Source organism: Gordionus sp. m RMFG-2023, chromosome 2 (genome assembly GCF_954871325.1).
Source record: "Gordionus sp. m RMFG-2023 chromosome 2, tfGorSpeb1-WG-v2, whole genome shotgun sequence".
NCBI lineage: Eukaryota > Metazoa > Nematomorpha > Gordioida > Chordodea > Parachordodidae > Gordionus > Gordionus sp. m RMFG-2023.
The window spans coordinates 51219523-51232616 of NC_088776.1; the positions used below are offsets into that span (position 1 = coordinate 51219523).

The following is a 13094-nucleotide window of genomic DNA, read 5'->3' on the forward strand; positions in this document are numbered from 1 at the left end:
ATTTATATTCAATTTTCCATATATTCTTTATTTAGATTATAAATGACTCAAAGGTTAACCGCAAAATTGTCTACAATTAAGATAGGTATTCCAAACATGATAGAATATATTTCCGGTAAAATCAGGTTTTTAAATTCTTAAAATGCGCTCAAGATTTAAAGTTTTAAAAATAACACATTGCTGGAAAAAACACATTGACCCTAACATATATAAAAGAATAAATACTATACGTGTATACGATAATTACCCAGCCTCTGCATCTAGGGCCATAGCCCTAGGATCTTCCAAATTCTTAATGAGAACTTTGTGATTTTTGCCGTTTACGTCCATAACCGCCATCAGTTTCAAACCAGCGTTATTGTAATATATCAAACGTGATAACCAATCTATGGCCATTCCAGTTGGGTTCGATACTAATATATAAAAAATATATAATGGTATATTTTTAATTACATTAAGATGATACTATTAAGGGGTGTTTTAAAGCGGGCGGGACGATTTACATTTATAAATCAGCATTAGGCAGAATATCGAGTTTAAGCTTGATATTTTAAAAATTATTTCATTTCTGAATTATTATTTTTTAAATTTTAGAATTTTGTATTATGAAATAATTATGAGAGATGCTAGGATTTTAAATAAATCAGTATGAAAAAATTATTTCATAAATGGCGTGATTATTAGGGTCATTTTTTGACAGGATATTGGTATAAGTTGGAATCCCGCAAATTCCATGAAAATAACCAGTTCCTATATATTAATAATATAAAACCGGTACAGGAAACAGATTCGGCCCTGTATCGGAAAAATATTACCGAACTCGGACCGGTTACAAAGTAAAATCCTTTACTTCGCAAAAATATTATTTCAAACCCGTATCATTTAAAGATCTTCGAACAGTTATAAAAATTCGCATTATACCCAAATCGTTCAAAAATCTCATGGACATTCCATTAACAGGTCCGGTCGGATCCAAATGAATGCGCCTTATGACTTTCGTCCCCTCATCGACCCAATATACGAATTTTTCCTTGGGGTCGTAATCGACGGCGTCGGGCCGTTTCATTTCGAGTATCGGCAAGTAGAAGTGGCGCTCGTGAGAGGACATGTCCATCACCATTATCTTGGCTTGGTAGGAATCGCTGACTAGCAAGAATTCGTCCAGAGGACGATAACCTTTTGTGTGTATAATATATTAATAATATTCCCGTGTTGTGTAATAATATCCGAGAACCCCAAGGCCCGGCCTAAAATTTCAGAGCGGATTTGAAAACCGATCAAATTTAGATGGGTCGGGGTAATGTCGGCCTATAATTTATATAATATAAATATCCTATACTAATTTAATTATGTATGCGACGAATTAAATAATAGTGTTTGTTTTAATGATGTTATGTACCATTTGTAAAAGAAAAGTTTTTCTTTCTAGCTATAATCCATTACAAAAACAAATTTCGTAATGAAGTGTTAGAATTATTACAATAAATGTATTCAAATACAATTAAATAAAGTCATTATATTTATCTTTCATTTGTAATGACAACAAATATATATAACCTTCGCAAGTTGTGGAATCGCTCAGCAAGGAACTGCCATCTTGACACCCACAAATGCGTGTCAATGAATCAGTTGTCGCCAAACCACTAGATGGAGTCGGAAAGCATAGTTGAGTACACCCACCATTATTAGTCGAGCAAGGATGATTGATGGCTAAATATTTTCAGGAAAAATATAGAGTATCTTTCTTTTTTATTTGTAGTAATTAAACAAAATGAGATTTTTATCCAATTAGTGTAACAGAGATGAAAAAATGGACCTATATTTTTTTTAAAAAAATGTATAATAATGTAACAAACGTGACAATGCATTCTTGGCATCCGTGTCTCTGTATATCTTTACGTCCCCCAGCTTATCGAAAAGTCGGTCAACTGGGTCTATCACGTGGTGAGCGTCCCTCTCGGTTTTTTTAAGGGCTAATAATTTGCTTTGGCTCCAATCCGTCCACACCAGATGGTCTTGGTACAAGGCTAGGCCGAAAGGGTATATTACCTATAGAAGCCATTTGATTAAAAGGCAATATTAAAGGATTCGAATCCTGAAAAAGTTTTTATGATGTGACAGATCTGGTTTGAAATTAATGATATATATACTACTAGATTGGTTATTCATTCATTAAAACCGTTCATAAATATAAGTCAGCAAGCAGTAAGGCTATTTTGTGGTTTGCACGTCGACTAATTGTCTTATTTATAATTATACGAATGCACATTAATACCATTTAATTGGCGTGCAAAGTACAAAATGGCGCTACCGCTGACTGCATGCATTTAATGAATGAATCGCCAATCTAGCAGTATATAAGATACGGTTTCTCTTTTCCTAGTATAGTTATAAATATTTAAAGTATCAGATTTTTTTAAAGTAAACGTTCAAAGACTGAAACGAGTTTTTTTATAGTACTTAACTAATTAGCTTAAAATTGTGTTAATTTAGATTATGTGATCATGCGTACTGGTAGAGCATTAGTAATTAAAGACAGGTCAGCGAATAAATGCCCTGAATTACCTTCTAACATATATATTATGTGATATAAAAAATTTGATATTATAATGGAAACAAATCACCTTAGTTTCGAGTACAACGGCGCGTCCCGTCCCGTCCAACTCGGAAACTTCTATCTTTTTGAGTTTAGCGTCGCCCCAATACAATTTACGCTCTTAATTGCAAAAACAAATTTTTTTAAAGAAAAAATTCATAATCGGTAATAAAAGATGATACATATATAATTTTTATATAATAAAAAAACCGATTTGATCGACAGCCAAACTCCAAGGCATGACGAGTTTTGTGTCTATAATGACAGTTCTATCGGTGCCGTCCATGTGAGATCTTTCGATTTTTGGCGGTTGGCCCCAATCCGTCCAATACAATAAACTATTACGAAAATTGTTTAATAATGTTATAAAATTTAAAGTATTATGAGCAATTTATAGACAGCTAGGATAAACAAAAAAATAACGTCTCATATTGGATATTTTTGTCGTAAATAAGTTATTTTCTTTTCCTTCCTTTTCTTATTACCTTTATTCTGTCTTCTTTCAATTCAAGCAAAAAAAAATGTATGAGATAAAAAAAAACCCGAGTTCCGGAGCGACTTGGATGGCCTTAACCTTGGTCGTATTTTCGTTGAACAGTTCCTTGTGATACATACCGTCTAACCTCATGACGCTGATAGTGTCCGTGCCGGGATCGCCATAATATAGAAGCCTAGAGCTCGGGTCTATGCTCACGCCGGAAGTTAAGGAATCTTAAAAAGACAGTAGTACAATCATTTTAAATATCGGATTCAAAATTTAGGGTATTTATTTTAGATAAGTCCTGTGAAAAAAAAGAAATGCTTACCAACTAGTCAATACCATTATACCATAATAGACACCAGTGTTGAGAACACAAGAGAGGGAGGAGGCATGGGAATTGACTATTTTTAAATAATTGTATTTTAAAATTCTTAATTTTCAATATTTTTTATGAAATAACTCGTTTCTTCACATTATAATATATAGTAAAACGCGAGTTCTTAAACGACTCGATATTTAAAAACGCTTAACCCAATATTTTAGCCAAAAAAATGTTAGGCATGCCTCAAGATAGATGTTCTAAACTTTCTGCCATCTATGAGCAAAATTTCCGGGCTTTCGTATTATATTTTGGCTAAAATCTTTATAGCCGTTTTTAAAAAAGAATAAAGATATTTAAATATTAATTGTAAAAAAGACCATGGTGGTTAAGGTTATTTTTATATGTTTTTTTAACATAACAAATTTGAAAAACATTCTAATTTTTTAGTTTTCAATTTAAAAACATTTCTATAACTGGCTTATTATATTCTTCTCTTTTGTTTTATTCTACATTATACTATATTTCTTAGAAATTCGCAAAGTAGAGAAATATGGTATGAATAGATAATTAAATTTTATTCTTGTAAGAGGTTCCTGCATAAGGTCGTTCATATCTCAATTTTAGAAAAATGAATTATCTGAATTTTAGAAAAATGAATTGAAATCGTTTTCATGCTTTGCAGGATCGTAGCCTCAACATGTTGCTTGGTGTCATGGCACAATCAACAGCTGTTGCAATTAGTGTTGTTAAACGGCTCATTTTGAGCCAATTTTTAAAAAGAGTTAACTCAATATTTTAATAGGAAATTTATTATGCAAGCCTTAAGATTTTGCTCATAAGTGGCACAAAGGTTTGAACATCTATTAACGAAATTTCTAGGTTTAGATAATATATTTCTGGCTAAAATATTATGTTGGCCGTTTTTAAAAATCGGCTCAAATCGAGCCGTTTAATAACACTAGTTGCAATTTCATTTTTTTGGTATTGGGAAACGTAATAATTATATTTTCTGCTGCTTCCTTAAAGATGGCACATTACTAAAGATGATACCAATATTTTTACATTAAATCCGATAGCGAGAACTCGATAGGAAATTAGAGTGTCAAGGCAATCTGATATCAGTTTACTAATATTTATCATGCTATAATGGATGTTATTTCAAACGTGGCTAACTTTCTTTAGAGTTTAAATCTTAAACTTTGTATTTTATAGGAGGAGGGTCTATTTTGCTCTTCCTTTAAAAAAATTTTGACAAGAAAAAAAACGGAATAATAATGTTTGTTTATGATGTTCTATCATAGGTGAATCTTGTAAAAGATTAGATTACTAAAAGTCAAACATGACCCTGGATACAATCTTCAAGCCATCTTAAAAAATGATTCATTTAAGAAGACCACTATAAAGGACTCCACCAGAAATGACTTTGTATTATAAATATTTGACACTTATTATAACTCGATAAAATAATAAATTATACAAAGTGTGCCCTTTACTTAGAGGGTTAAGTTTCCGGATGATTTCGAGGTCTGAACCATCAAAGTTGAAGCGAATAATGGTACCGGATTGAGAATTCGTGGTATAAATCTTGCGCTCAACTGGGTCCACATCCATAGCGAGCGGACTGGCGATCGAAATGGGCGATATTTCTGTGCCATTTTGTATGAGGAAGCTGTCCGATATGTTGTAACGGAATATTTTGTTCGATTCGGATTCCGGAAATATTATGTAATCTAATGATAAAGGAAAGAGAAAAAAAAAGATTTAAATTGCATTTATAATAATTATGTGCATGTTTAGCGGTATAAATATATATGTTATAGGCAGTTATTTTTCAACTTTATATTATTTGTTGAGCGCGTTTCTTAAATTTAAAATCTGATTTTACCGAAAATGTATTCCAGCATGTTTAGAATACCTATCTTATGAATTGTAGATAATCTTACCGCTAAATTTTGAGTCATTTATAATGTATATAAAAATATTATATATATAAAGTTCAAATGTTTATGACAAAATTATCTGAAATTCATAGGGTATGCATTCCAAAATTGAAATACATTTCCGGCAAAATTAGACTTTTAAATTTAAAAAAATGCCCTCAAAAATGATTTAAAGTTGAAAAAATAACACATAGCAGGAAAAAACACATTGCTGCTAACATGTACAATGTTGTGCTATAATTTTACATAAAATATGGTACATAATACATACCCATAATAATTTAATTTTTTTTTTAAAAAAAAGTGAATTAAAGACACTTTGAAATATATATTTTTAAAAAAAATTAGGATTGTGATTTGGTTGAAACATAATTGTTCGACCAAAAAAATATTTAAAAGGTTTGTAAAAAAAAAGGATTTTCAATTTGTCGCGCACCATTTAACGTTTGAAAGTTTCTTAATTATCATTTATATTTTAGTAGTTTATAAGTCAATTTTAGCTCACAGGTTTTTCTTAAAAACAGCCCAAATTTGAAAGAAACTAGTGTAAATTAAAATGTTTTAAGTTAACAGATTTTATCCGGGAAACTTGGGCCGAATTAATCGACATCTCAACTATAATTATCATTAAGCAAGTGAAAATTGATAATCCACTAACCCCCCCCCCCATGTTAAATGAAATATAATTTATAAACAATCATTTTTTGAAATAATAAGTAATGAAAGGAAAAAAGTGATGTATGTATAAATTCAAATTATCATGAGAAAATGATAGCCGAAAATTTACTAACTATTCCCAAGACTGGATTAAAGAATTTAAAAAAACTTTATAATGCCAAGTGGACAACAATTAGTGCGTAATAGATATTTTTAATTGTTTTTAACGGTGTTTTATATATTCGTATAGGGTTTTAAAAAATTAACTAGGTACAGGGGGTTTATGCAAATTTTCTAAAAACTTATGTTATTTAAAACCCGGATTTCGCCATAACCGCATTCCGCCATCTATAGAGTATCTATCCTGTGAATTTCAGACAATTTTATGAGCCATCAAAATTTCATGGCAGTAAGGTCTGAAATTCACCCATTCATTACTTATTTATCTATTCAAGAATACGCTTTCGATAAAAAACACGCGTTATAAATAAATAAAATTTTAAAGATCTCCTAGAAACTCAGATTTTCTCCTGCCATGCTAATAAAAATTTCCCCATTCCATCTCCCGACCATGGACATTACCCAAAATAGGGGATTTGCACATAAAACACCATGTTATTATTTTTTGAATACAAAAATAATGGGCTACTTTTATTTGCCTAACCAGCATTACACACACCCTACCAATCTATGACTATTATTTTCTAAGAAAAAAGTAATGTTTTTAAAATATATAATTATTATGTTATCATGGTTGGCAATAATGTTAAGCGGCGTGATTTTTAAAAAAAACGACTGACACAATATTTTAACCAAAAAAACATTAAGCAAGCCTGGAGATTTTGCTCAAAGATAGCAGAAAGGTTTAAACATCTAAGTGAACTCGAGGCTTGCGTAATATTTTTTGACCAAAATCTTTACTTAAAATTGCAAATAGAGCTGTTTAAAGTACACTAGTCGGCAAGATCATATTCATTTATAAAAAATGTAATTATGGTAGATTTTGATATTTTAGCTAAGAGCGTTTTTTCTTTTTTTCTATCTTTTTTCCTTTCTTAAATTCCTTGAATTAGACTATTTATAAAACATTAATTTTATTTTTTTTTATAAATCTTATTGTTTTAAAAATTTTTTTAAATGAATTATGATTTATGAATACCATACATAATAATTATTATGAATATGATGTTCCAAAAACAATTAGCAAAATTTGATTTTAGATTTATTTTTAAAATTTTGCCCCCCCCCACCCCAGAAAAACAGCAAAAATAAAAGTGATAAAGATTTTTGAAAGTGGTGATAATAAAAAAGACTGCGGTAATAAGCGCTAAGACTGTATCCTGAGTTCGACTTCATTTTGATACTTAATTGCTGTATAGCCTTGACTAAACAGCTTTTGAACTAGGACATCCTATTTTGATTTCTTTAAAATATTTTTATTTTTCGTATTTATTTTTTTGTATTTTTATTTTGTTGTTTTTTTTTTGTTTTTTTGAAGAAAAAAATTTTCTTTTACTTTCTAGACTCTATTAAACCGGCTGTTTAGATCAGGACACATCCTAGGTATTTTATATTTAGGAATAACCCAATTGGAAATTAATATATAATCCATTTCTTCTAATTATTTAAAATTTTCATACTTTTCATTATATCGATTTGAAATAAATTTTAAAAATTAATTGAATAAGCATAATTTATATAAAGCTGCAAGCGTATAAATAAATATTGTTAATATTTAATTTTTTAAAATAAATCTTTTTATATTGATAATGAGTATTCTTTTTTTTAAAAAATGATTTCATTCGATTAATTAGATTTATTTGTTAAATGGGTTGGTTTCCATGTCCAAAAAATACATGATTTTGAGATGACTCCTTGATTTTTATGAAATTTAGTGTACAAACTGAGGTTAGTGCAACCTATATTTGGGTAACTTTTCAACATTCTAGTTATTATACCGTAAGGGAAATCAGTATTATAAGTTAAAAAATGACCTTCTTTATAAATTTCAGTTTTTATATAATTATACACTATTTAAATTTCTTGTCCTGAACAATATTTAATACAGAAAAATAGGTTAGCTTGAGGACGAGCCTGTGGAATGTGAGATATGCCTTGGACTGGGTTGTACAAATTAATAGCATAAAAATATGGCATAGATTCTTTTATTGATTGATTTCGTTCTATTATCGATCAATAAAAAGTATTTTAAAGAGCTAGATATCTAGCATAGCTCAGCCCAACAACTGGTATAGCCTAAAATAATTAAGAACAGGCAACCCATGCAAAATATTTTACAGAATTTAGGATATAAAATTTAAAGTTAGAAGAATTCAATATATGATATTTTCTTTAAAAAATCGGGCCAATTTAGGCCGTGCCAATATATAAATTTTATAGCTCATTTATTGGAATTTTTTAAAAAAAATATTTTTATAATTCAACTATTAATAATTTTATGGCACAAAGCCAATGTTTTAATATAAATTTATCGTTATGCTCTGCAGTCTCCGATTCTAATACGGCATTAATACTTTTTATTGATTGATATCAAAAAGAAATTAAAACAATAAAAAAACCCACAAGAAAGAAAGATCCGTCACAGCCCGCCCAATAATCCGTAACCCAAATCCGCTCGTTCGCAGACAAGACAGCGAAGTTGTGATAATAATCTTTTACATCAACTATTATTTTTAAAAAAATATAAGGAAACATTATTAATCATTTAAACGAATAAAATAAAATACACCATATATAGTATAAAAATATTGAACATTTCTGTAAAATAATTATTTTTATCGATTTAATTGATGATATTATAGTAAAGGCTCAACTTTTTTTAAAATTCATATAGAATAGTTATTAGTAGCGTTTTTGGAATACTTTATTAAAGCCGGAGTGACCCATTTTTATAGAGTTCTCGGCAAACGATGCCAAAATATTATTAAAAACAATTATTACGTATATGAAAACCGACATTCGTAAAAAGAGGTCATTAACATGCTTCCTACCCTGGTATCTTCAAAAATCCAACAGCTATGAGGCCAAAATTTTACCCAAATATAGGTCACATGAATCTTACATTGTTATAGAAATTTCGTAAAAATAGGGGTAGGCTAAATCGTGGCTTATAATTCATATCAAAATTAATGATGAATAAAAGAATATCTCCTAAATTTATCTTCAATCAGTCCACTGGAAATTGATTCTGAAAAATGTCAACTTTAAAGATTGGCAAAAAAATAAGCTATCGTCAATAAAATTTTATTTAAATATTGTTTTTAGAGATTTCCCCGATATAAATTTAAGATTTACATAATGCCGAGAGAAACAATTTTAGATGTAGATAATATTATTTTCGAAAAAGTTGTATTTAAATATTGTTTTTAGAGATTTGCCGGGTCTAATTTAAGAATGGTATTAGGCGGGCAACAATTTAAGATGTAGATCATATAAAAATAAGCTATTTAGAAAAAGTTAGCAGCGTTTAATATTGTTTATGTAGTTTTTTAGGGTTCTATGGGATCTAAATTTATTCATCAATATCGGACCGGATCCTAATTTTTTTATTAACCCTGCAGAAACGATTACCGGATCTTATAAAAAGAGTTTTAACTTTCTTACATATTTATGTAAAATGTAAATTTAATTCAATAAAAAATATATTTAATTATTTAGTAATAATAACAAGGTAGTGGAACCCGAATTAGGGTTCAGAAAACTAAAACTTTATCTAGCGAAAATTTTTGATAAGAGGCAACTTAACCGAATCCGATTTTTGGAAGAGGTCTGACCCCGCCACTCGGGGTGATGCGTCCCGTAAATCGGTCTGTCTATATATAGTTAGTCTCAAAATGTTCAACAAAATAATTTTAAATTTGTAAACTCTAATATAAGTTCAAACAACTCTGGTTAGTATATTTTCAACAAATATAATTAATAGAGAATATTATTATTCAATATAATAGTATCAGAGTTATTAGAATAATTTTATTTAATAGATATAAATGTAAAATAACAACTAAGATATATATATAAATTGTAACAATTTTAAAAGTAAAAAAATCAAATGGTAAAAATTAAAAACAATTTCTTTCTTTTTATAAACTTTTTTTATTAACTAATTCAAATTTTATAACAATTCTTTTTAACATCCAATTCGACTGTAAATGAAAATAAAGTACAATCTCCTTTCTAAAATATGAATATTGCAAAAGTTAATTTCATTTCTCATGAAAACATTACAACATAAATTTGCATATCTACAACACCCTCACCACACTTAACTATGTCCTTCACCTCCTTCTGATTCCTTAGCAAGGACTGAATTGCTGGCTCCTGCCTCTGCAGATAACGAGAATAATGAGTTATTGTTGGTCATTTATATTTGGACATGCTCGCATTACGTGGTTTCCTCCACACGACCAACATTTTAACTTTCTCTTAACCATTTCTGATCCCCATTGTCTATCGGATGCATTCTGTTTAGGGGGCTCTTGTAACATCTCTCCGTACCTATGCTGTGCTTCTTCTCTTGCTGTGTTCAACCCTTTCCTGGACCCCACAGAACCATCTATCTCCCTAATTTCTATCTTTATGATTCTATTTCCTACTCTAAAATAGGAAGCCATCTATAAAAGAATTAAACTTTTTTAACATATTTCGGGTTCAGGCCGGGCTTGAAAAATTAGGCCCGATGAAGATCATTAGATGAGATACATTTATGATTTTGATTTTATTTTTAATCTAACATTTTTAATGATACATAAAAAAAAATCCATACAAAATTATCAATATATTTAGATGTTGAAGTTGTAGCTAAAAAATCCCTGCAAAAATATCATATAAACATAATAAGCTTAATATATAAGCTAGAGATCTGCAAAATTAGGCCCGGCCCGTACCCGGACCTTCGGGCAGGGTCGGACCTTGGAATTATTAAATATATCTAAATTTATCAATTTTATATTGAAATTTTTATGTAAAGTTTTTGATTTAATTTATTCAAACTAAAAGCTATATAACAAATGTCTTTTATTTTAAGTAATTATAAAAATTAATTTCTATATTTAAATAAATCGGGCCTGGCCGGGCCGGGCTTGAAAAATTAGGCCCGATGCAGATCACTAATATAAGCACCTTCTCTTGAATTACTATATTTTCCCTAATATTCAAAAAAAAAATCGCTTTAGGGTAATACTCATTTTTTTATAATTTATTTTTTTTTAAAAAGTATTTGTATTTGTCGGAAAATTATGAAATCGTAATACAAAATCTTAAGTATTATCGTAACTGCCTAACCCTGATTGTAATGAGTAACCTGTTTATTGATTCAATTATAACCTGTCTAAAATATCAAAAAATTTGATTCGCAAACTTTTGAAACTCTGTCAAAAAAGAAAGGAGATTTTTTTTAAAAAATATAAAACTATTTCCAAAAGGATGCATCCTGGTTTGAGGCCCCTATTTGCTTTAAAAGGTTGTGATTTCATATTTAGATGTTGAGGAACTACGCTATGATTGTCGTAAATTATCTTAATTAGCGTTATCAGATGCTTATCTATTCCAATGTTTTCCAACAAGGGCCATATCTTATTCTGAATTATGGAGTCAAAGGCTTGACTTAAAATCAATCATTAGGGCAAAGATGGGGGATTTATGCATTCTGGCCTTTTCCAGAATGATCTTAAGTGCCATAGTCAACTCCGTAGTATTTCTGCCCTTCCTGCATGATGTGATAGCGTTAGAAAGGAACCTGTTAATGATTGGTTTAATCCTGACCGATATGATGTATGTGAAAATTTTTAGTGTGACTGGAATCAATGCAATACCTCTGTAATCCTTAAGGCAGTTTGGGGACTTATTTTTAGGGAAGTTTAGTATAATTGATGTCATCCATTCGTCAGGAAACTTACCCGTATTCCAAATCTCCCTAAAGAGGGGAAGTAGTAAGCTGGCACTTAGGTCTATTTCTATCTTCCAGAGTTCTGCAAAGATCCCATCAGCTCCAGCAGCTTTATGCATTTTTAGACGTTTGATGGCACCGACTATATCGGACTTGTTCAGATTCTGACTGGGTGATTGGAAGGGGTAGTCACATCTAGGTCTAGGCCATCTCGTTCTATAGAGGTTCATGTAATGGTCTATCCATAAGTCTAATTGTTCCTTAGGGTCAGTTATAATCTTGTTGTTTAATTGTAGTCTTGGTAAAGGATTGGTTTTAAAGGTGGTGAGTAGTTTAAGAGATTGGAAGGCCTTATAAATGTTATTATTATCAAAATTGAATTGGATAGAATTCGATAAGTTAGCAATAAACAGTCTTTTGTCAGCCCTTATGCGGTGAGTAATGTACCTCCTATGATGTCTTGCGAATTGGTGGTGGGATATATTTGTTGTAAGATTCTTAATTATTTGTATTGTTGAAGGGGTGAGCCACTCTCTGCGCTTGATGCGTGGTCTTAAGCATGATATTATACTACCTAATAAATTCAGCTTAATGTACTTCCAGGTCAGATTTGGGTTTATCATGCCATTTACTGTATTTCTCCATGATGTTAATTTAGAGACGAACTCTTCTTTCACCTCTAAGTCATTTAGTTGTGCCAAGTCTTTTCTAGCTATGTATTTTACAGTGGTGAGACTGTTCTGTCTAGTGTGGTTTGGGAAGATACTGTTATTAATATTGAGTTCACAACCCAGTGGATAATGGTCCGTAAAAAGTGTAAGGTTTGGTTTACTGATTATTCTTATGTCTCTCACCCACTTGAAGATCTTAGTGGAAATTACAAAGAAATCTATCCATGAGGTAGTGCCAAAGGAAGGACTCTTGTAAGTCATGATGTGATGAGTTGGATGATTGAAGAAAGTATTTGCAATTTTCATGTTGAAAAGCTCACAGATTTCTATTAACCTTTTACCGTTGGGGTTCGTACTTTGTTTTAATGTGGCGTTTCCAAGGCAGGAAGTATTTGATACCAAGGATATCATCCAAAATATATTTTATGAGTAGCACAAAAAATGAAAATAGATAGATAGTTACGTCTCTTTATCTCCGATAAGGAATTACTCGAAATATATCTTGTAGGTAGCACACAAATA

General features: G+C 30.3%; 1 protein-coding gene across 1 annotated transcript in view; it reads right to left on the bottom strand.

Moving 5' to 3' along the window:
* Nucleotides 1-13094, bottom strand: part of LOC135925285 (low-density lipoprotein receptor-related protein 2-like) — a 61213-nt gene that overhangs the window by 23856 nt on the left and 24263 nt on the right. Inside the window, exons 2-9 of the mRNA XM_065460527.1 lie at nt 4893-5129; nt 3139-3307; nt 2807-2934; nt 2625-2716; nt 1857-2049; nt 1558-1710; nt 922-1176; nt 248-413 (exon numbers count right to left, since the gene is read on the bottom strand). Of these exons, the coding sequence (XP_065316599.1) occupies nt 248-413; nt 922-1176; nt 1558-1710; nt 1857-2049; nt 2625-2716; nt 2807-2934; nt 3139-3307; nt 4893-5129 (1393 nt within the window). The remainder of the gene's footprint in view (nt 1-247; nt 414-921; nt 1177-1557; nt 1711-1856; nt 2050-2624; nt 2717-2806; nt 2935-3138; nt 3308-4892; nt 5130-13094) is intronic.